The sequence below is a fragment of the Perna viridis genome, chromosome 11 (genome assembly GCF_037379345.1).
Source record: "Perna viridis isolate PV_CMFRI_1.1 ecotype Kerala chromosome 11, ASM3737934v1, whole genome shotgun sequence".
Lineage (NCBI taxonomy): Eukaryota > Metazoa > Mollusca > Bivalvia > Mytilida > Mytilidae > Perna > Perna viridis.
In genome coordinates, this window is record NC_142455.1 from 34,157,431 (window position 1) to 34,181,402 (window position 23,972).

The 23,972-nt window shown below is 33.2% G+C and overlaps 1 protein-coding gene across 2 annotated transcripts; it reads left to right on the top strand.

Annotated features, from left to right (window-relative positions):
• Positions 1-1,919: 1,919 nt before the first annotated feature.
• On the top strand, positions 1,920-23,018 carry LOC148603833 (solute carrier family 28 member 3-like). Of its 2 annotated transcripts, none has more exons than XM_088551657.1 (13): positions 1,920-1,999; positions 10,077-10,175; positions 12,726-13,060; positions 13,524-13,677; positions 15,113-15,304; positions 15,576-15,741; positions 16,372-16,493; positions 17,074-17,204; positions 18,623-18,806; positions 19,468-19,740; positions 20,033-20,213; positions 21,520-21,564; positions 22,346-23,018. In XM_088551657.1, exons 2-12 carry the CDS (start codon positions 10,119-10,121, stop codon positions 21,543-21,545), a joined length of 1,821 nt encoding a protein of 606 aa, XP_088407783.1. In that variant the 5' UTR covers positions 1,920-1,999; positions 10,077-10,118; the 3' UTR covers positions 21,546-21,564; positions 22,346-23,018. The 2 variants fall into 2 exon arrangements, with proteins under 2 accessions (XP_088407783.1, XP_088407784.1); XM_088551658.1 differs by having other exon boundaries at positions 1,930-1,999; positions 10,082-10,175.
• Positions 23,019-23,972: the final 954 nt, after the last annotated feature.

Here is a 23,972-nt window from a genome sequence, read left to right on the forward strand (position 1 = left end):
CCTGCTGTGGTATTCGATAGGAGTAGGAACCTTTGCGCTCCGCCACAGGAGGCTAAATTGCCCGATCTTACCCATCCCCCCTTTTTTCAGTGGCAAGCAAAATTTGTCGACCCTGTTATTCTTGTGGCCCATCCTTTTTTTATCATTTCATGTTCATTATATCATCCATTTCATTTTCATTGTCTGAATATAGCTGAAATATTGCTGCTCGGACGTTAAACCCCAACAAACAAACATATGTTACTATAAATAACTTTGTGCCTCGCTGATTTCTTGAATTTTGAAATATAATCTCCTTTCATTTTGAAACAATCCCTTTATAATAACCTTTGAACTTTACATCATACGACAGCAAGTCTACGGGTTCATTGTTGACCATGTCACAAGAACAATTACAAATCGAAGAAAGCCTCAATTGATCAGTATGTCCTTTTTTTACTGAAGTTAAGAATCAAACAGATTCTGATTTTCAATTACACAGTCGAAAATTTTACTACGACTTCTGATTGTGCAGTCTAAAATAATTTAAACTTGCAATATAAAAGGTTTAACAAAACTTTGGTTAAAGAAAGAATAATCAAGGGAACAAAGGTTATAGCGGCTCAAAATAATGTAATCCAGGGACAAACACCAGCCATGGAAAACAAACACACATAAAAAAGAACATAATATAATCAAAATAATCCAAGTAACAGAAGTAAATGAATAACTCCGACTCCACTAAAAACTGGGAGCATGGGATAGGTGCACTGATAGGGTGAGCGTCCTCTGCTTGTCCACTAAGTTGCTCATAACCAGCACGCGTTGAACAAATCAAATACCATGGCGCATTAGGATACACCGTAACGATCCGCGAGGAAATTATGACGACCATAAAATTTCTGTAGTGATGATTTTATTCTTGTAGCAACATAACCCTGCTTTAGAAAGAGAAATCAAGGGAACCAAGAATATAGCGGTAATCAAAAGGATGTAATCCAGGGACAAAGACCCGACATGGAAAACAGACATACACAACAAAGAACATACAGTAACTAAAATCATACATACAAAGTAACAAAAGCAAATGAGCAACTCGGACTCCACTAAAAACTGGGAGCATGGACCAGGTACACCGGTAGGGTAAGAAGCCTAATTGTAAGAAGTCTAGTGCGATACAGAAAGTCTGCATAATTACGGCAAGCTCTAGCATAACTCATGAGATGTGATATGAAAAAAAACTCCATACGCAGGTGCTGAAGGAATGTTGCCACATATGAAAGGAAAGTTGACAATACGGAATGAAAAGTTATCGCGTTTGACGTGAAATTTGGTCATTATTTTTCCTTTATTATCGACCTCTTAGTTTGGGTCAAGATATGAGGCTGACTTCACAATGTCTGTAGTATCATTCATCTCAAGTTCTTTGGGGTAGATGTGATGTATCAAATCCCCAAAACTATAATTGATAAACGATTATAAGTCAACTATATTGCGAAAATGTTGATTAAAGGATCTAGCTAAGTCATATTCATTCTTTTGCATCACATCGGCTATAAAGTAAACCTCATAAAAGTGACGGAATGAGCACAATTTGTTTCCATTGGAATACCGACCAATTGTCGAAAAATGCGTCTACCACTCTTGAAAATATGTTAAAAAATCATGGCAAACATTAAAAACTTGCCATTTTATATCAATAAAACTCTGATATTTAAGAAAAAAGACGCCCACAAATTTAGCTTAATACCTGAAAATCTTCATACTGTCACAGGATTATAAAAAAAATAAAATAAAGGAATAAAAAAAAAAACAATCATACTAAATTATTTTTACTTATACAAAAAATAATAATTGTGGTTGTGTGAACTTCAGAAATGATCACAACGAAAGATTTTTGAACACCATAAAGAAGATACCAGGTCCTTGTAAAGGTAGATGGGACGAGGTTATCACTTGTTAAATAACGTTATTATATAACGAAGGTTTATTTTTGAAAATAGACGTCAATACTTAAATGGTAAGGCTTCATTTTTTATCATATTTTTTTTTTCAATTTCACACCAACATTTTATATTTCATATTTTATCATTATGTGGCAGGGAAATATTTGAATACTATTAGTGTATATGCGTTTTCACTCATGGACCTTTGCCACAATTCTCTTGTAGGGTCATATTGTTTTGTTTTTTGTATTGCAGCGTTGTGAGGTCAGCTCGAAATGCATTCAAAGTGTCTCGCCTGCCATATTTTTCCCAGGATTAAGGTGGTATTAAGTCATCTTTGTCAGATTTCTTTAGAATGAGTCTAACAAAATGGACATGTTGTTTTATATTGTTATTTTGTTGGTATTTGGTTGAATCGATGTTGTATGAATTTTACACGGATTAATTATTCGTACCGTCTGCTTATTGGATTGATTCTTGTGACATCATTGTCTGCAACAGTTGCAATAATATAAACATTGCCTTTCCTAATTTACCGATTTGTGACCCATAATTCTTCGTGTGTTAAGGCTAGAAACCCCTAATTCCACTTCCAATAGGCTTCTATGCTAATTTCACAATATTCAATGGCTTCTCTGGACTTTATTTTAACTTTAATCTACAGAGGACTACATATCAGCATGATTCTACATATGTCATGTTCTCAGAATGGCATGTAGGGTTAGCAGACTTGCAGTGCAGTACTGGTCACCGGAAGTGAAGGGTCTATAAATAGCATGGAAAATCCCAGTGTTTTCACAAGATAGGGCTATATTTAGAAACCATTATGGAGATTAGGCTTCACATCACAAGAAGCAAAATGCAGCTATAAAATGTACCGAAATGTTTTTCCTTTCAGAAACTGTTTAAATTTTTTAAATAAAATGAGAACTTTTTTCACAGCACTATGAGGAACAGGGGTAATTTCTGCGTAGGACTATTTTTGCGTACGTTCCAAATGCTCATTGGTTGAATTGGTGGTCTGTAACCTAAAGTTTCACTTTCTGTCTTAGAAAAAATAAATAACTATACAAGTGTCTTCCTATACACATACTGAATGCATTTGCAAAGTTTCAGTGAAATGTGACGAGCACTTTTTTAAATATTTGATTTTTAAATATATGGTAACCAAGTTGCGCAAGCAAAAAAGTAACAATATTCTACCATACTTAAATGCATTAAATATTTGCAAAGAACTTTTTCTGACTTTTCAAATAAAATAAATTAATCATGACTTGTTTTTTTACAATATTAATAAAGAGATAGCCTTTAAAAGTAATCATTTTCTGAAAAATTGGTCTATTTTTTTAAAAGTTATGTCTGACATGCCTCCTTCTTTTTCTTGATCACATGTCAAAAACCCTAAATCTTTAAATTTTCACAAAAGGTGATATATTTGGCTTTAAATTTGTAAATACAGTGTTTACACATTAAAACATGACCAGTAAAGGGCACCTAAAGCAAAAAATGTACTCAAAAATGGATTTTCCATGTTGCCATAAGAAAATGCTTATATATCCTTAACCGCAGTAATGAAAGTGACTTTTTTCTCATATCTAACCAAATTTTTGCTCAAATCTACACAAAACCTGATTTCAAGTGCTGATTACCACCATACTGAGGTAAATGTAGCCCTCAAAATTTAATATTTGATATTTTTACTAAATTTTCTACACTTTTTACAAGATAGGACATAAAAATCAGCTAAAAGACCGATTTTCCATAATTTGGACCTATAACTTAAAAAAAATGCATATTTTGAAGGATTTTTGTAGTGTATTCCTCTCATGGCAAAGTTTACAAGATCTTCAAATTGTTTAAAGCTATACCAAGAAACTTTTCATTTTGCCATGGCTTCAACTTAAGGATAGAAACCACTAATTCCACTTCCCATAGGCTTCTATGCTAATTTCACAATATTCAATGGCTTCTCTGGACTTTATTTTAACTTTAATCTGCAGAGGACTATATATCAGCATGATTCTACATATGTCAGCTCACAATCCTCAGAATTGCATGTAGGGTTAGCAGACTTGCAGTGCAGTACTGGTCACCGGAAGTGAAGTGTCTATAAATAGCATGGAAAATCCCAGTGTTTTCACAAGATAGGGGTATATTTTTGAAACCATTATGGATATTAGGCTTCACATCACAAGAAGCAAAATGCACCTATACAATGTACAGAAATGTTTTTTCCTTTCAGAAACCGTTTAAATTTTTTAAATAAGATGAGAACTTTTTTTACAGAACTATGAGGAACAGGGGTAATTTCTGCGTAGGACTATTTTTGTGTACGTTCCAAATGCTCATTGGTTGAATTGGTGGTCTGTAACCTTCAGGTCAGATCTCGGCATGTAGTTTATTGCTTAGTTTATATGCTGTAATTTTTAACTTATTAATTCACAACAATAAGTTTTGTGAATATATGTTGCCATATGTTGAGGTTTGTATTATAGAAATACATTTACGCTCAAAGGTTTGTATTATATACTTAAAGCTGAAGTTGCTTGAGTAAAAATAGTTTCACAATATATAAAAGAAAAGGAGGAACCACACGGTATCATGAACAGAACCCAAGAAGGCAGTTTTAAATACACGTGACCAAAGAACAATACAAATGTCACGATAGGTTTACTAAACAATGGTTCAATTCAAATTAAATAACCGCAGTACTATATTTTTGTTTAACATTGGTACATAGGTCTCTGGCTGGAGGTTTGGCGATGCTCACGGTTATCTACATTATCACTGAAATTAGAATGAAATCTAAGAAAAAAGCTGGTCTGTCTTTCAGGAACCATTGGTCATATTGTGATAATGTATTCCCAAACAAACATACAAAGACGGGACATGTAATGATGATTTAGTTATGCATCTATTTGGCGTCGATTCTTTGTTATTTTCTTTTAGTTTAGTATTTTAATAATATTGTTGTCGTTTTAATAGCAGTTATGCCACAGGAATTTTAATTTGTATTCTTGAATTTTACAACAATTTCACCTTTTAATGAGATCGTCAAAAACGTTTTTGTAGGTAAAAAGGGCGGACGGTATTCTGGGGACTAATGTTTCAGTTTATATTTGAATTATTTATATTGAAATTGGATACAGGATACGATTTATTCAAATGGTTTGGTAATAGAATAACTGAATTTTTATCATATGCTAATGAAGAAGCCATATTTGTGTTAGGAGAGAAATATACGGATCATATTTTTTTCAAAATGTAAGTTAACGTTCCATAAATCACAATATGGTTCAAAGCTACATCTATACTTAACTACAAATTCATTGCAGTAATCAATTATTTGTCATCAAATGTAAATGACATATAGGGCCCATAAACAAATGAAAATACTGACCAAATAAATGCATGCGTTAGTCACGAATGATTTTGTTAATGAGGGAAAATGAATTAGGATTTTTATGGGACCAAAAACAAATTTTAATTTGCCATGAGCAGAGAAAATATTACTATATTTCGTCCCAAATTACTCCACTATGTAGAATTTAAAAAAAATATAGAATAAACCCGGTTACTGCTGATTTTTTTATATCAATATCCCCAGTATTCTAGACTCCTCTCGAGAAGACAAAGTGCCTTATCAAATATTATCAACAGTGATCATGATGATATTGTACGTGTCATTTTTATGACGATTGATGATCAGACCATTTATTGAAAAAATGATGCAATCAGAAACCAATATCGACAAGTTTTGGAAGTGAAACGACTGCTTATTCCAGTAGTTATATTAAATTGTTGGTATTTTAACCCATATTATTACAGGTCATGCACACTATAGTACATATATCGTTTATATGGGCAATACATGAATGTTATCAAAACTACGTGACTATGCATGTTAAAATGAATTAAGGAAATCATTTTTATGTAAAATGTAAGTAATATACAAACAAACAGGACCCGTCCTATTAAAGTATATTTTGGTTTTCTTTTTTCCAATAACAGATAAGTGAACAACATAATACAAACTTTTAAAAATATTTTTTAATATAAAATTTTCCTATATCATAACAAGAGAACTCCTGTTATATTGCATGACGATGAAATCATGGTACATTATGTCAAAAAAATATTGATATAAAGAAACCATTGTTGAAAGGTGACACCAGCTATTACAAGATTGTGTAAGGTAACTGTATTTGTCATAACAGAGATAGCAGTCTTATAAGCACATTACAATTCCCCACTTTATGGCAAGCACTTATAGAATGTTAACAAATAAAATATCGACAACAATATCCAAGTGTCAGTGGTGGAGAAATTCAAATAACAACACATCACCTGGAAAAAATTTTACAGGCATAAATATTTAGATGTTTTGCTTTTGTCAGTCCGTCATCCACAGTGACTTCCTGGCCTAAGGGTTATTTCTCCAAGAGTAATCAAGGGAACCAAGGTAATAGCGGTAATCAAAAGAATGTAATCCAGGGACAAAAACCAGACATGGAAAACAGACATACACAACAGAGACCATAAAGTGACTAAAATCGTACATGCAAAGTAAAAAAAACAAATGAGCAACTCGGACGCCACTAAAAACTGGGAGCATGGACCAAGTGCGCCGGTAGGGTAAGCGTACTCTGCTTTTCTAAGAGTAGAAAAGAAAGAATTAACTACTGTCGTTTATATACATTTGTTAAGGATTATGTCTCAGTCGTTCAGAGGATATGTTTTCGTGTCATCATGACATAGGTTCTGTTCAAAATATCATCGTTGTTTCCGGGCAAACCTTGCTCTTAGTACAATGTTTTATGCACGCTTGTATACTCGAATAAATGCACTAAACAAAGTATCGTTGGAATCGAGCTAACTTTGCGGTCGTGAGACATTGCGTCGAGAATTTTAATTCTCATCACACTTGACTTGTATAAAAAAGGTTTAATGACTTGAAATGAACCATTTTTCTATGGTACCAGCCAAGTATCTATTGTCTGATTCCGTTATGTTGGCACCAGCGGCTCAGGTAATGGCCAAACTGTTCTGGCTGGAAACTGAAACGATCAAAACAAAAAGTAAAGACACAAACAAAATACAAAATAAGGTATATTATTAGTATTCATCACTAGTAAAACCAACATAAATAATTATATAAACATTAATAGTACTAATAAAAATGAAAATCTGTGTCTAAACCCTATAGCTAAAACATGTAAAGCAACTCGCATATATAATGAGAATAGGTATTGTGAATATGTCAGACAATAAACCCCACCTGGATGAAAATGTCACAAAGGGCTCCCATCAGTCTTCAATGAACGATGAAGAAACACTCACACCACTGGGCAGGCTGTGTCTGGCCCCAAAACATCTTATACACAGGTACAGTGAAAGAGTATACTACTATATACTAGGGTAACATACACATAAAGTTTCGCAGTTGTAGAGAAGGTTAACTTTGCTATTTTCTGTGGGTTTTTATTCTAAATTTTCATAATACAATTGTACCAGAAAGCTCACTTGAAAATTAAGAAATGACTTTCCTTCTTCGGGTTGACTAGCATTACTCAGGCGTTCATTGGATCGAAGACATAGTCCTTGAAATGCCAAAATGTGTCAATCACAAATATCTTGAAGACCTTAAAAAATAAACTTTCAATTGATAAAATATTCCCTATGATGTAATGCCTGCAAAATTATAAATTAAGTTGAAGTAGTAGGACGACTAATTGTAAGAGCGTTTCCCATTGTAAAACGACAGATGATGTTACTGCTGCTTTTAGCTTTTTGCCTGAAAACCATAATTTAAATAAAAAAACAAATACATTAACGAGACGATCCTTTTGATAAGGACCGTATCGGCGGTTTTGTGGTAGCACCACGAGTGTGGGAAGTCGTTTTTTTAGGGACCTGGAAGAGTAATCAAGGGAACCAAGGTTATAGCCAAAAGTTGAAAATTGTTTGCCGTTGTTTCTTTGCCAAGCTAAAAGAATATATTGGATTGGCTGACTGATTGACTGACTTTGGGTTACTTTATGTAACATCGATAACGGGCTAATTCTTTTGTGAGATAGCACAAAAATATAGAGGATGTCGAACTAGAACATATAGAGTCCAAGAAATATCTGCCGTAGAACGATTATTCATAATCATTCCATCAATACGTATGGTAATACCTAGAATATTTCTAAAATGTTGGATGAATCGTTTAAGAATTATTGACTTTGAAATATTATTTTTACGAAGTTTTTAAACTATTGAGACTATAATTGAAAGGAACATTCTTTCAATTTCTGAAATGATTGTATTTCTTTCAAAACTCAACTGAGTCGAGATAAATAAGACTTTTAGAAGTTACTGCCCAGGAAAACCAATGCTTGTATTTTTCTTCGTATTTACGAATTAAAGCAAACACATAAATGGTTTCATTGCTAATTTTGTTTTTGTTTTTGTTTTTGTTTTTATTTCTGACATCAAATATCTATAATTTTAATTTTGGAAATAAAATGAGGATGTTATGGAATATCGTTTACATGATTACCAGATAATATACGTGTGATATGTACGCGGTATTTTCGCTTACAAACAATTGTATAATTGGATTACTAACGGATAAAATTGACACTGTTATGCTTTTAGTGCAGTTTAATTCGTACATTTATTGTGTCAGTCATGTGTGTACGTGTGTTAGCAAAGTTAGGATATGTCTTTTTACATTTATCTCACAACCAATTCTTGATAAATTTTATTGTTAAGCTACTGTGCAGTCACAAACTTACTATATCACGATGTTCTTGCTATATGATGAATGAATTCCATGCATGATCGGATTGAAAACAATATCACAAGCGGCTTTACCAGAATATCAGCCGGCCTTTTTTGAACGGTTGCTGATAAGGTAATGACGCAACGATCAGTGATTTCTTGTATAAATTGTTTCAAGAACTATTAAAACCCTTGCAACAAAATGGAAGACTCGTGTTTATTAGTCTCATAGAAAGACAAAAAGGAACTAGAACATAAAGCCTGTTTTAATATGAAACATTAAACCAAAAACGTTTTCTTCCGTTCTTCATTTTGCTTGACTAATGTGGCTTATATCCTCGATATTGTTGAGACACAAAAGAGTGTGCTGGTAGATTCTGTAATGCATGTAAACAATATACGATGATCAAAATGAATTGTTTGAATATAACATCGTCTCTTTCATTTAGTAAATAAACAGTAAAAAGAACGTAAGCTTCTTTGATTGGTTACATACAAGAACGAGGAAGTCGGTTTTGTTTTGGGTGAAAACTGACCTCAGCTGATAAGTTATCGTCAATAAATTTACTTTTATTTCTCGGTACATTAAAACCTACATGTTTGAACACAAATGTTACAGAGAACGTTGTATCTATTTCGGGTTAACTTTGTGTCAGTTCTTTACGTATACATCATATACAAATGTTTTCTAAACAGTGGTCAATTAAATAACGAGATATAAAACCAGGCCTAGTAACTTATACCAGACAAAAAAAGACTATTGTTAAAGTATGCGTGTGTGTGTGTGTGTGTGTGTTGGAAGGGGCTAGATAGTCTTGTCTGATGAACTTAAATAAGTTGATCATAGATTATATACAGCCTTAACAAAACACTGCAGATTTCTTGTAGATTATATTCAAAGGTGTTTAAGTGTTAAACACCTTCCAAACTAATTGAGTTTTTGAAAATGGTCAACTGTTTTTGATTACCACAACTTAGGTACACAAAGCGTGTCTGGTTAAGAATCTATGGAGATTTTCACCTTTCCAATATTGATGTGATATATTTACCTAAATTGTTTTTTTTTTTCTTACTTTAATCATTTGCATCGTCCTTCATTGTAAAAATAAGTAAAACAATACAAATTTGGAATAATTCAACGACAGATTTCAATTTCAGTTCATTGCATTGCATTCACTTCTTGGGTATTAACTGCTGCGAAGGGATGTATTACCCCATTTTTCCTGAACGACAAAAAAATGAATTCATTATCTCATATGGTCAAGAAATACTATACTTTCATATAATCTGAGATTTAAGATTATTTGTTTACCAACATGTAGTTCGCTTTTTACCCGATTTAATATGTTTATGTCTTAGTTTTGAATTATTTATATTTTTAAGAGCAGCAATTATCACCATTTCCGTGGATAAAAAAAGTTCAAAATGCAGAGGGATAATAAGGGATTTTCCTTTGAAGAGAGTGAAGTCCCGATTGAAATGGTAAGACAATTGTTATTTAGGTTTTCATCGGCGAATGTTTCGTACATATAGGCATCCTTTCTACATATTATGTTTTAACAATGGGATGCAATAACCGCATACCAATACCTTACTGATGACAGGTAACACATGAACCTAATGTTTAACATGAAGATTTGACGTTAAACCATACTTTTGACGTTATATAAAATTATTTGTTTTTATTTTCTTTAGAAGTAGGTCATGGTTTAACAAAAGGAGTTAAGCGTTGTCCCCTAGTTTAAACTCCGTCCATCACAAAATGTAAAACGGATTTCTTTTATGGACACTTAGACAGTATTAGGTTATTTATGCATGATTATTGAACTGTAGAAAATTCCCCAAAAAAGTTATAATGGGTGTTTTCGTAAATAAACAAAATAATACGTAAAAAACAACAAAAGTAAATGAGCAACATGGACCAGGTGCATCGGTAGGGTAAGCGTCCTCTGCTGTTTAAGAAACACCCGCGTACCCGCCAAGTTGCTCAAATCCAAGTACGTGTTAGATAAGTGCAGTTTTTCCTACACTGTAATAAAATGAAATCTTTACTTGAGATAAAGGATACTGTGAAGGATACTGTAGATCGTTAAGGTGTATCCATCTGCGCCATGAAAACTGACTTGTTCAACGTGTCATAATTTTCCTTTCCTCTTTCGTCTACCCTGGACTATTCATGAGCAACTCGGCGGGTGTTTCTAGAGAAGCAGAGAACGCTTACTCTACTGGTGCACCTGGTCCGTGCTCCTAGTTTTTAGTGGAGTTGCTCATTTGCGTTTGTTGTTTTGTGTGTATGAGTTTAGTTACTTTGTGTTCTTTGTCGTGTATGTCTGTTTTCCATGTCAGGTCTTTGTCCTTGGAATGCATTCTTTTGATTACCGCTTTAACCTTGGTTAAAAAAATTGATTACTTTTTGAAATAGTCTTACAAACACTAATGTACATTTGATTGACTAATAGACTGTTGGGGTTGAACGCCCGAGTAGCAATATTTCAGTTTTATTCAGAACATGAAAGGGATGATAAAATGAACATGAAATGATGATGATGAAATGACAGAGTAATCAAGGGAACCAAGGTTATAGCGATAATCAAAAGAATGTAATCCAGGGACAAAGACTAGACATGGAAAACAGACATACACAACAAAGAGAATAAAGTAAATAAAATCATACATACAAAGTAACAAAAGAAAATGAGCAACTCGGACTCCACTAAAAACTGGGAGTACGGACCAGGTGCACCGGTAGGGTAAGAGCGTCTTCTGCTTTTCTAGAAACACCCGCCGAGTTGCTCATAAAAGTCAAGTCCGGGGTAGATAAACGAGGAAAGGAAAACTATGACCCATTGAATAAATCAGTTTTCATGGTGCGGATGGATACATCATAACGATCCACGAGTTTATGAGGACGACCATAAAACTTCTGTAGGGGTGGGACGGGACACAAGGATAATAGGGTCGACAAATTTTGATTGCCACAAGATTAAAGAGAGGGATGGGCAGGATCGGGCAGTTTAGCCTCCTTTGGCGGAGCGCAAAGGTTCCTACTATCGAATACCACAACAGGATGTTTATAACGTGGGCGGAACATGGCATCTTTCTCAACACCGTGCACCACTATGGTTTGCGGTCAGGTTTTCCGTATTTAAGCATGACAACCCCTGCATGTAATACGCCAGGGGTATCCCATTTCACCACCTAGTGCACACATCCCAGTTGCTCCCGGCACTTTCTCAGCACTATTTAGTCGCCTTTTACGACAAGCTTAGCGCTGCTGCAGGCCTATACTTTTGACACATGTACATTTGAACTTACCTTTAGGTTACGTCTACAGTGAATCCAGTTTTTAAATGAGTTTATGCATTTACAATAGTTAGAGCTCCAGAATGACATGCCTACGATCGATGTCATTGCCTGAACCTCATGTTACAAAACATATATACCATGCCTTCCTCATTAAGATACTAAAACTACCTGCGGATTTGTTGTCTGAGATTGTTAACTTGTAAAAAGCGTGGTATGTACAGTTTTGTACAATATCTGTATCATAAATATGAATTTTTATTTTGATTTTATGATCAAATAATCAAAAAAATTGTGCATTTTTTAAAAACCATGGTCTAACATGAAGATCTGATTAATTGTGAATAATTTTGACGTCAAAGAAAATTAATCTTTCTTTTTTTGTAGAAATGGGTCATGGTTTTAAACGTAATTCCCTTGTCTAAATATCATGCATCACGACATGTATAAGGGAGAACTCCCCTTAATTTCCTTATATGGACATCCTGCAAATAAAATGAATTAGCCCAATTCATGCATGATTATTAAACTCCATTTCGAGTGCTTTCGTCGAGATATGAGTTAGCGCCCTTGTTTTCTATACTATAATAAAATAAAATATTTTTTTGTTGAGATCTTCCTATATATTTAATCTAATGATAATGATGAGTGGTTATTGCTTAACTTTCATCTGTTCGGTAATTGTGTTAATACCCTTCATTCAGTGAAAATTTCTGTTTCACATTTTAGAGTAATGGAAGTAGCGGAAAATTCAGTCCAGAGGAGAGTAACATAGATACCAAAGAATCAAAGGGAGTCTTAGCTTCAATTCAATCATTTTTATCACATTTCTACAACAGGAGTCGTCGTGTAATATGGGTTATAGTTGGTTTCATTTTGTTTGGTTTGTATTGCTGGTATGTCGTGGAATCGATGTTGTATGAATTCAGTACGGAACCAGCGTACCGCTTGCTTATTGGAACAATACTGGTGTTACTGTTTATGACATCTCTTGCAATATTATCGAAATTTCCATTGCCGTCTACATGTTTCAAAAATCAACGATGGGAGACTATCACTAAATGGTAAATTTGGTTTAACTAAGGACAGTGTTGTTTATACTCTTTACGTTGGAAATGAATGTTCCTTATGTATAAATCAAATTAAACTAATAACTTTTGGCACAAAGTAGATAAAAATATAACTCCTTAGCCTAGTACATGTAGGTGCGTAAATAAGAGAGACAATCAATTTGCTATACAGTCGTGTAATCCTACATGTATTTGCCACATATTAACCAGATAACAAATGCAAATTTGAAAGCTCACGTTGACATCATATTAATATCATACATTTATATTCATTGTTTCAAGACTTATAACAGACATTTAATTATTTATATAAATAAATCTAAAGCTTGAAAGTGTTCTCGTAACGACTAAAGTAAAATTCATATCGTCCTTAAAGAATCCGAACAGAGTTAGTAAACTCTGGTGATGTCGTCGGTATACTATTTGTAACACTACATGTATAAATTCTATTGTACAGGTTACATCGGTCCCTTGCAGGAGGGTTGATCATATTTGCAATAGCCTACATTATAGCTGAAATAGGAATGAAATCACCACGAAACCTGATATCTCTTGCAGGAACTATTGTCCTTGTTCTTATAACATTTGTATTTTCAAAACATCCCGCAGAGGTAAGACCACTTCCATATAATTTAATTTTAATATGTTATAAATCTTCTGATTTAGCAACATAGATTAATTTGTACTCTCTTGATACTGTAATGCTCTGATCACACATTCTCGGATAACTTCGCTGGTACCACTATCGGATAAATTTCACGGATGACCCGGAACAACAAATTTACATAGTCCAAAACGAGTCCGTAACGGAAGTACAATGATTTTATGCTTCAACGACAAGACGACAACGCTGCAGTTCGTTATGAATTTACAGAACATGAACATGAAAATAGTCGATGAACTCCGACGAATTGAAGACAACATTCATGGGACATTTGACAATCGTTTTGTACGTTTTGAAATTTTGTGACCTGCTTTTTTTTACTATAACATTGCCTGTATTTGTTATAAAATATATAGTTTAATCAGAATTAAATTGACTTTTTTTTTTTTCAAAACAGATCCTAATATATTTTTAAATAGTTTTCGTGATTAGTGCGGCCTTTTTTTCGATTATATAAAGGTGATCAATGCATAAAATTTATATGCATATAAGATTAAGCAGGATCTACCCACACGGCCGGTTAATGCTGAAAAAGGGAACAAGAAAAATAAGGAGAGCAATCATATGCTATTCTATTCAATGAAGGAGCAGGTCTAGTTGACACGCATGACTTTATTTAGTGTAGCCGATTATGAATGTTTAAACACTGATGTACATGTATGAAAGTGTCTTAAAAAGGATAATTGTAACAATAATGTTCTTGAAAGAGAGTGAAGCCTAGGTATCAATGAAAACTCCCGCAGTTGAGTACTAACAAGAAAACTAAGATGTTAGAAATATGTTAATAATGCAACGACACAAGCTGTCGATTAGATCTTCAATGAGGCCTTGTTTGACAATCAATAAAAAGAAGGAATCTTGTTATCAGTCATGCTCTTATAATTAAAAACAAATATATCAAAATTGAACGACAGCAAACCAGTAAGACACCCCTACATTATGTCGAAAGATAATAACTTCCCGCGATATGCATTGGAGATCAAGCAATTTTTCTTTACTGGATTCCCGCTTCATTACCAAATCACATTTTTTGTACGTCTCGCTGTTTCTTTCTGTACATTTTGTTTTAAACCTATTTCATTGTAATGTAAAATTCAATGTAATTTTAGTGCTATGCATTCGTTCCAGCCGTTAATTGCATTTTTTAAATGTGTTTATGTCGTTAGTGATACAGTTGCAGAACTTCGGGGTTTGTGTATATGATGATTGTTCAATTTTGTAGATGTGGCAGTGTATTTTTCAAAATATATAGGAAGAGAGAGTTTGTGATGATCATAATCTTAAAACCTATAAAACGTAGTTCTTAGCCTCGAGTTTTGAACGCCGTATTTCGACATCTCTCTTATATGTGTTTCATGAATATATTCTGTTGTTTTCTGCAGGTTAATTGGCGACCGGTGTTCTGGGGACTAATGTTGCAGTTTATTTTTGCATTAATTATATTGAGATGGGATATAGGATATGATATATTCCAATGGCTTGGTGATCGATTAATGGAATTTTTATCATATGCTGATGAAGGAGCAATATTTGTGTTTGGAGAGAAATATACGGACCACTTTTTCGCAATGAAGGTAAATTATCCGTAAATCACTCTTGTATTAGTTGTAAACAGACAATTAAGTAAAACTTAATCACAAAGGTTTTTAGTGTTTACGAGCAAATATAAGGTTTTTCGGGAATAATGTTTACATTCATTGAAGACGGTAGGAAGTGATATCAATACTGAAAATAATGTTTAACACACACATTAACACACACACACACACACAAACGAATCAGAAACATGATATAATTAATGAGACTGAAGTAAATAATGCCTACATTTTCATTTTTCTGTTTTAGGTTTTACCAGTAACGATATTTTTCAATACTACAGTTTCTATACTTTATTACCTCGGTGTGATGCAGTTTATCATACGTAATCTCGCTAAGGCTCTAGCAACGTCGCTGGGAACGTCACCTGCTGAATCTCTCAACGCAGCTGGAAATATATTCTTGGGACAGGCACGTATTTTAAAATGGATTACTACCTGCAGTTTCTCTTAAGATACATATTTCTTTTATTATATAACGAATAACAAAGTGGCTACGTGAACAGATACGAAAATCACATTTTAGGCCGAGATGATCTGTAAAAGCAGTTTCCCCAAAAGCGTAGAAAAATGTAAAATATCTGGTTCAATATATTATACTATACCAAAACACTGAAATTTACATGAATTCTATATAATACTAGGTTCATCTCTTAGATTAGTTTTGGTCATCAAATTGAAATTGACCAAAAAAAATCATCTCAACATACATGTATTTTAGATGATGCATTTGTTAGGTACTCATCATTTTATTAGTGAGAAGAAGTGAATTTTGTTGATCTCTTTGTTTTTTTTTACAAATTGTAGCCAAAGATGTCTTATCACCTAAGGATAGTAGAAAATTATGGTTTAATAGTATCCAATTACTATTTTAAAATAACTTGCCATTTTCACTCCAGCTTCTCTTGGGAAAAAAATCTTTGACCTTATCAATTGACAAAAAATTATCCCACTCCTTTCCTCAAGAAGAAAATGGTTTGTACCTTAAAGTACACGATGTACTAACTCCTTCCAAGATATCATTGTACGTGTAATTTTTCAGACAGAAGCCCCACTCATGATAAGACCGTTCATGGAAAAATTGACGAAATCAGAAATCCATGCTGTGTGCACGGGAGGATTTTCAACAATAGCTGGAAGTGTGATGGCTGCTTATATCATTTATGGAGTAAATGTTTTAGATCATGATGTTGTTTTATAATCCTGTACGATTACATGTCATGCAAACTGTATATATTGTACATTTTGTAAAATTACATGAATAGCATAACACATTTGTGAATAATTGTTTATTTCAAATGCAACGAAAGAGCATTTTTCGTGTGAAATTAAAATAATTTGCATAGAAAAAGGATAAGATATGTTGAAGCGCAACAAATGCTCCACTGTATAACCTTTATGAATAGCAGATTCCCCTTATACAAAAGGTCCCAGTACATCACAGTCGTGCTCGAATTAATAAACACAGAGCGATGCACATTTTAAACATTTATGATGCTTGACAAATAAATCTTTTGAAAGCATATTTTAAAAGGTTTTCTCCAAGAACAGATAGGATAAGTCATCAAATTCAAAATTGAGACATCATTCAGTTGGTTAAAATACATAAAACATATCTACAATTAAAATAGCTTTAATAAAGCACACAAAATGCAACTAATTAACTATTCTTAGTAGATACAAACTTCACAAATGGAAGAGGATAGGAGATATTTCAAAATTCTTAAACTGTTTCATATTTTTCTAAGGTTCCAGCTAATCATTTATTATCTGCATCCGTCATGTCAGCACCGGCGGCCCTAGCTGTGTCCAAACTTTTCTGGCCTGAAACAGAATCGATCAGAGCAAAAAGTAAAGATATATACAATATGGAGAAAGTGTATGTACCTGATGATAGATTACTAGCAAAGTATATATTAAAGGAAAAATTAACGGTTATCATCAAAACAATATAAATAATTATATACAATAATAATAGAGAAAGTGTATTTTACAAATTCCTTGGAAGAGCATTATTGAAGTGTCCGTCCTCTCGATCGAAAGAGTAATCAAGGGAACACCAAGATTCCAGCGGACGTAATCCAGAGACAAAGACCAGTCCGGGGTAGCGGAAAGAGGAAAGGAAAACAATGACACATTGAACAAATCAGTTGTCATGGTACAGATGGATACACTGTAACGATCCACGAGCTCACGATGACGACCATAAAACTTCTGTAGTGATGACTTAAACCTTGTAGCAACATAATCCTTTTCCAGAATCACACTTGTAAGAAGTCTAGCGCGATCCAAAATGTCTGCGTAGCTACGGCATTGTGACATGAATACTCCATACACGGGTGCTGAGGGGATGTTGCCACAGATGAAAGGAAAGTTAACAATTCGGAATAAAAAGTCGTCACGTTTGTCATATAATTGTTCAATAGTTTTCCTTTACCATCGATCTATAAGTGTAGGTCAAGATATGAGGCTGACTTCAAAATATCTGTAGTGTCCTTTATCTCAAGTTCTTTGGGGTAGATGCAGTGTATTAAATCCAATTACTAGCATTGTTTAACGATAATACATTAAACGACGTTATTTTCATTGAAAAGCCAAAAATGGCAATTCGCATTTTGTTTGAGGAGAAAAAAAATTCAACTGATAGGTCGAAGTTGTAGAACGACTACTTGTTAAAGTTTAAGCAACAAATTAATTTTAAACAACTTTTAGCAATTATCGCTAAAACCATAATAGATAGAAAGAAAAAAATCAATGAATGAAATGATCCCTTATGATAAAGTGGTTTCGTGGTAGGTAATTGCTACTAGTGAAGGATGTTGTGATGGTCGAATCATATTAAAGAGTGCAAGCCCGTAGCATTCAGGAGATAGTTATACGTGACTGGCTAGGAATGTGATATTACATTATCAGATCGATGGGGTTTTGACATGCATGTTTCTCATTTTTCCCATTTTGCCTGATTCTTACAATTACTTACATTTACTTCCATTGAATTTTCATTTTTTCCCCATATATAATGAATTGCATCCAGATAAGGGAAGCAAATCAATTGCTGAAATTTGTTTAATGCCTGACACCAAATATCTATACAGCCAATTATTTGGTTCAGAGTTAGCGATGTAGGCGCTCTTTGGCCTTTAGTTATTAAAATTCAACAAATAAATCATATTGTCAGAAAATTAATCAATTGCGCTTTTAATAAAGACAAACTTAATTCATGTCAAAAGGATATTAAACAATTATACTACTTTCGATATGCAAATATATACGTCCCATCCTCTTTTTATGTTTTAGAACAGAACGCAATATGATAGAAGCTGCATCATCTGGCGCAACAAATTCTATTAAATTGGTAGCCAATGTAGCAGTGAATCTAATTGCATTCATCGCTTTGCTTGGGTTTGTTAATGCAACTTTGAGATGGTTTGGAGAAAGAGTTGGTATGAGGCCACCAAGCTATGAATATCTTACTTTTCAGGTACGGTTTCACCATAGCAGAAAAAAATGTCATTAATATATAACTATACTTAAACAGAAGAAGATATCATATATGCACCTACAGAAAAAAACTGCGATACTGAATCAAACTGTATAATCTGTCTGATTCTGAATGCTTACATCGTGTTACGGAGACAGGCTCTTGGCGTCTTCAAGTAGATTCCAATATCAAGTGGAACCTCTCCTCAAGGGGGAGGGGTGCAGAGGGCTGGCATCCCCCTTTGTATTGGAAAATTTGTCATTTTCATGCGTAAAATGGACAAAAAATCATTGAATATAATGTCCTAGCACTCCTTTTTCAAAAGGTCTGGATCCGCACTCCTCCTCTGCTGTATCCTCTTGTTGAATAGCATAGTTTTATGGCATATAGAACCTGCTTTATCTAAATTTATCTCTTGTGTTTCGTTCGATTTCTTTTATTGATAAATAATACGTTTATCTTGTTTTAGTTTTAATGTTGATAAAATGTTGTTGCTATTAAGTTGTTTTATCTTTCATGGTATGTGTTTGTTTATTTGCTTGTTATTTTTGTTTTCTTGTTTATGTTTTTTTCACTTATATTGCTATCATTTCACGTCTGACTCAAATCATCTGCTGCAAATACTTCGCCCTTGTTGTTTATTGTTTGTTTTTTCTTCCAGTACTTATGTTCCTACGCGTTTTATCCTCTCGCTTTTCTTATGGGTATTGAAACTGTTGATTGTCGGAAAGTCGCTGAGCTCATAGGAATTAAGACATTCGTCAATGAATTCGTTGCTTACACAGAACTTGCTAAGTACATAAACAACAGGAAAAATTTGACGTGGTACGAAGGTCTATACAACAGCTCGATTCATAACTCAACGTGGCATTACGACGGGGATGATATCAAATATGATTTCATGAATATTACTTTAGAGAGAGGATTGATGGAGGTAAGTCAAAATTATTCCTATTTCTGAAATGACTGATGCAGATAGATGATTGTTTAAACTTTTAACGCAGACGAACAATGTGTTTTTTTACCGCATGTTACATTTAGTGAAGAAATGAGCAATAAAACAATATAATCGTGAAATCAAATGTTGTTTGAGTACAAATAGCTCTTTTGTTTTACACACACTGATTTACACTGTAGTTATATTGAATTTTTGTTGAAAATCCAACAATCCAATAATCATATTGTTTTTAGCAGTTCTCTTGAGGTGCAACCTTTTCATTTTACAGGACAGATCTGTTGTTATTTCGACGTATGCTCTCTGTGGTTTTTCGAATATTTCATCTATTGGTATACAACTCGGTGCTTTGGGAGCTATGGCGCCATCACGGAGAAGTGATTTATCACAGGTTATTGTTCGTGCAATGATCGCTGGTAATATTGCCTGTTTCACAACAGCTTGTATTTCAGGTAAATAGTTCAGCCCATCTTGTCATTACCACAAATTATACTGTATGCATGGATTGGTTGTTACTTTGGGGTATCATAGAATGGAACTCTGTTTGGTCGGTATGAAAGAAGAATTTTCTAATGAAGTGTCAGTCTCTGTAAGAATCAGGCAGTGGGTGAAACACGGTATAAAAAAAACATCATTTTGACAGCGTAATTTGACTATTTGCATCAACAGAATTAAGGAAAAAAGACAAGATTTTCCATATCATGTTGGTGCATTGAGGTATGATGTAATTGAAATGTATTGAAAATGGACATTTCAGTTGGAGATAACTGTCAAAAACCTAATTTTTCCATCATTCTATTGCAAACTTTCAGAAAAAAGACAGTGACTTAAGATCAAATAATGGTCCTTGGAAATAGCGATATTTTATTGTCAAATCGGTCGGTTTTTGAAATGCAAGTTTATGGTTTTTCCCAATTTGCCTGATTCCTTCAAACACTTACACTTAAATCAGAACGAACGAAGATGGTTAAAATAACACCCAATAAAAATATTATGACGCTCTTTAAAATGTATATGCATTTCATTACCAGAAAGGTTCGAAAGGGAAATCAACTGAACAAATCTGATTTCGGTTGTTGAAGTATGCATAGTAACAAAATTAGCCAAGGTCTTCATTACAAAAACAACGCATTGAAATATACGACAAGTCTTAAGGTATTCTTTGAGCAGTGATACAAATCTAATCTAACTGTTTTATGTATCACTTTGCAACCAATACACACCCACTTTAAATATATAAACTTTAGCATACATGTACCTACACTCATAATAGTATCCTACACATGCGTTGTTTGAATTACCGGATGTATTCAATCGGACAAACAAGCGGATTTAAGATGACACGTTTTGATCCAGTTTACAAACGACCGAATGTGTTTCGTGATAAATCTTAGCTATTCAATGAGTTTACAAAACATTACAAAATACCAATCATTTGTATACGAAAAAACAAGAAACAAAGAGAATCATAATGTAATGTGCAGATACATGGGGGCTGATCTTGTAAATTAGTGTTTTGATAAGTCTACAGTAAAAGCAAGTCCGTCGAAAGATATAGAATGGTACAGTACCCGCTATGGTAAGCCCCTCTACTTCTCTATAAACACCTGATCCACCCGTCGAAAGATCGAAAACAACCGCCACGTAATCTACAAGTTACTTTTGCAAATACAGTGGTATGAATTCTACAATGTATTAGAGTTTTATTGAAATCGATGTATTGTTTATATCAACTATGTGTGTATCCTTCCATTTCAGGATTACTTTACGAAGGAGGATTGTAGAGCAAAAAACCTGATTCTGGTATCTTTTCAATGTATTTGTTTACAAATCGTTAACCTGGCTAAAGTAGTACATGGCATAGCGTTTTTACGCCCAAAGGAATTATGAAATTATGTTCCCAGTTTTTAGTGGAGTCCGAGTTGCTCATTTACTTTTGTTACTTTGTATGTATGATTTTAGTTACTTTATGTTCTTTGTTGTGTATGTCTGTTTTCCATGTCTGGTCTTTGTCCCTGGATTACATTCTTTTGATTACCGCTATGACTTGGTTCCCTTGATTACTCTTTTAAACTACTGATCAATCTCTATATTTGGTACTGTAATTTACCATCGATTTCTATACTCGTGAACTAATGATTGTGCTGCAATTTTAATGTAAAATATAAAGGGGTAAAATATTTCTTGAACAATAGAATAACAAATTACCCTTCTATCTTCAATGCGTCATACTGAATGACTTCTGCTACATGTATTTACTGTAGATCTGTACATCTATGCGAAATAATCTGATGTGTTACTCATTAAACGTTATTCTTTTAAGGTAACTATCATAAAAAATGTAGTTAGATGCATGATTAATTCATATTTCTACACTAAAGTCACCATACATGAAATAAATATCCAAGTTCTGAACACAATGGGGTTGTTTTATTTCATGGTTTTTGAATCATTAATCGAAGACGTAAGTAAAAATGTATATATTAGGGTGTTCTTATTTTTGGAAAGTTTTCTTGTTGATTTGATTTGATTTGTTTAGTTTAGTTTTGTTTTATTATATTACGGTTGTCTTTTTATTCTTCAGATGCTGCAGATCCGTGTAAATAGATAATGACAATAGCATTGCTTTGGCATGGTGATGGTGATATCAGTAATGTGTTTTGTATTATGTTTTAATGAATTGTGCAAAAAATGTAACTTTTTTTTACATGTTATATTATCAAACAACTGTAATGCTTCTTTTTAACACATTTATATGATTGATCATATATTTTAATTGCACATTTATTTATCTTTCCAACTAATATTTTGATATATTTTTGTATACTGCTGAAATTATAATGATAGTATTGAATATGCAATGTATATTTATAATTATTAAGTTTAAAAAAAAATAATTGACAAAAATAAGTGATGTTTTTTTTTTTGTCGTCTGTTACAAAGACCGTCATTCGGTTCATACGGCTTTAGTTTTTTCAGTGTTTTGCATTTTTTCTTCGTAAATTGATATAATTAGGATTTTGTACATATATGGACATGTCTTGTTCACTTTATTATTATATTGCCTTCATCGTATTATTATCAAAGCTATTTGAAAGTATATCATTGATTTTGTAAATGTTAATCAATTACCAGGCGTTCCCACATTGTAGTTATTATCAAAGACAATATTTCATTTTCAACATAACTTTGTTAGCAATTGTTGATGTATATTTTGATTACTTCAATGTGATTTGAAAGTCCTTTAATATTATTAATTTTATAATAAAAGTATATATAAAAAGTTTATTTGTCATCATACTTAGTAGCGTATATAGATAACACAACGTAAGTTTCCAGTGATCATTTTATCAAGTTGTGTGATGATGAAATACCAACGCAATATGTACTTATTATATAATTAGGTAAAATACTCATTTCCAATATTCAAACACTGACCCCGAAAACCGAATCTCTATATCTCTAAGGGATTGATATAGAACTCTTGATAACCTACTCTTTTTTGAAACAGCTACATGTATGGTGTTATTTCGATAAAAAAAAAAAAAACGTTGCATGTATGTGTTCACATGTTTACCGTTTTAATATTTCGGACATCTAATGATGAGTCTCAAAGCTGCAAATTATGTGCATGTACCAGTAGGCTAAATTAAGTCTGTCATGCATCTACAACTTTATCATGCATTATATTTGTGTTAAAGGCGGATTCATCGTCTGAGCGATAAAATTCCCTTTTGACGGTCTCACAAATAAACATATGTTATCTTTTTATTGCAATTTATTATAGTATGAATAATACTCAATTTAGACACCCAAATACAGCTACGCCTATTTTTTTCAAATATGTCTATATAAATAATAGAAACATACATCAGTTAATCAAATCAACAACAAAAATTATTATACCTCTGATAGAAGAGAGCGAGCCCAATGGAAATTACTTTACAATGAAAAAGAAAAAAAACTGTTTTCCTATCAGTTTACAGGGTTTGCATCATACATGTATGCAGCAACTCATGCGAATTTAAACTTTCACTGTAATTCATTTGATGAACATTGCGATCTGCGCATGACATTTATATTCACATGTGGATAAAAAATGTAACGTGCATTTTTAAAAATGGATGTTTTTGTTCAATTAAGTAGCATGTTGATATTCGTTGATATTCATATATCATAATTACTTGATCTATGATGTAAGATTTTCAGCG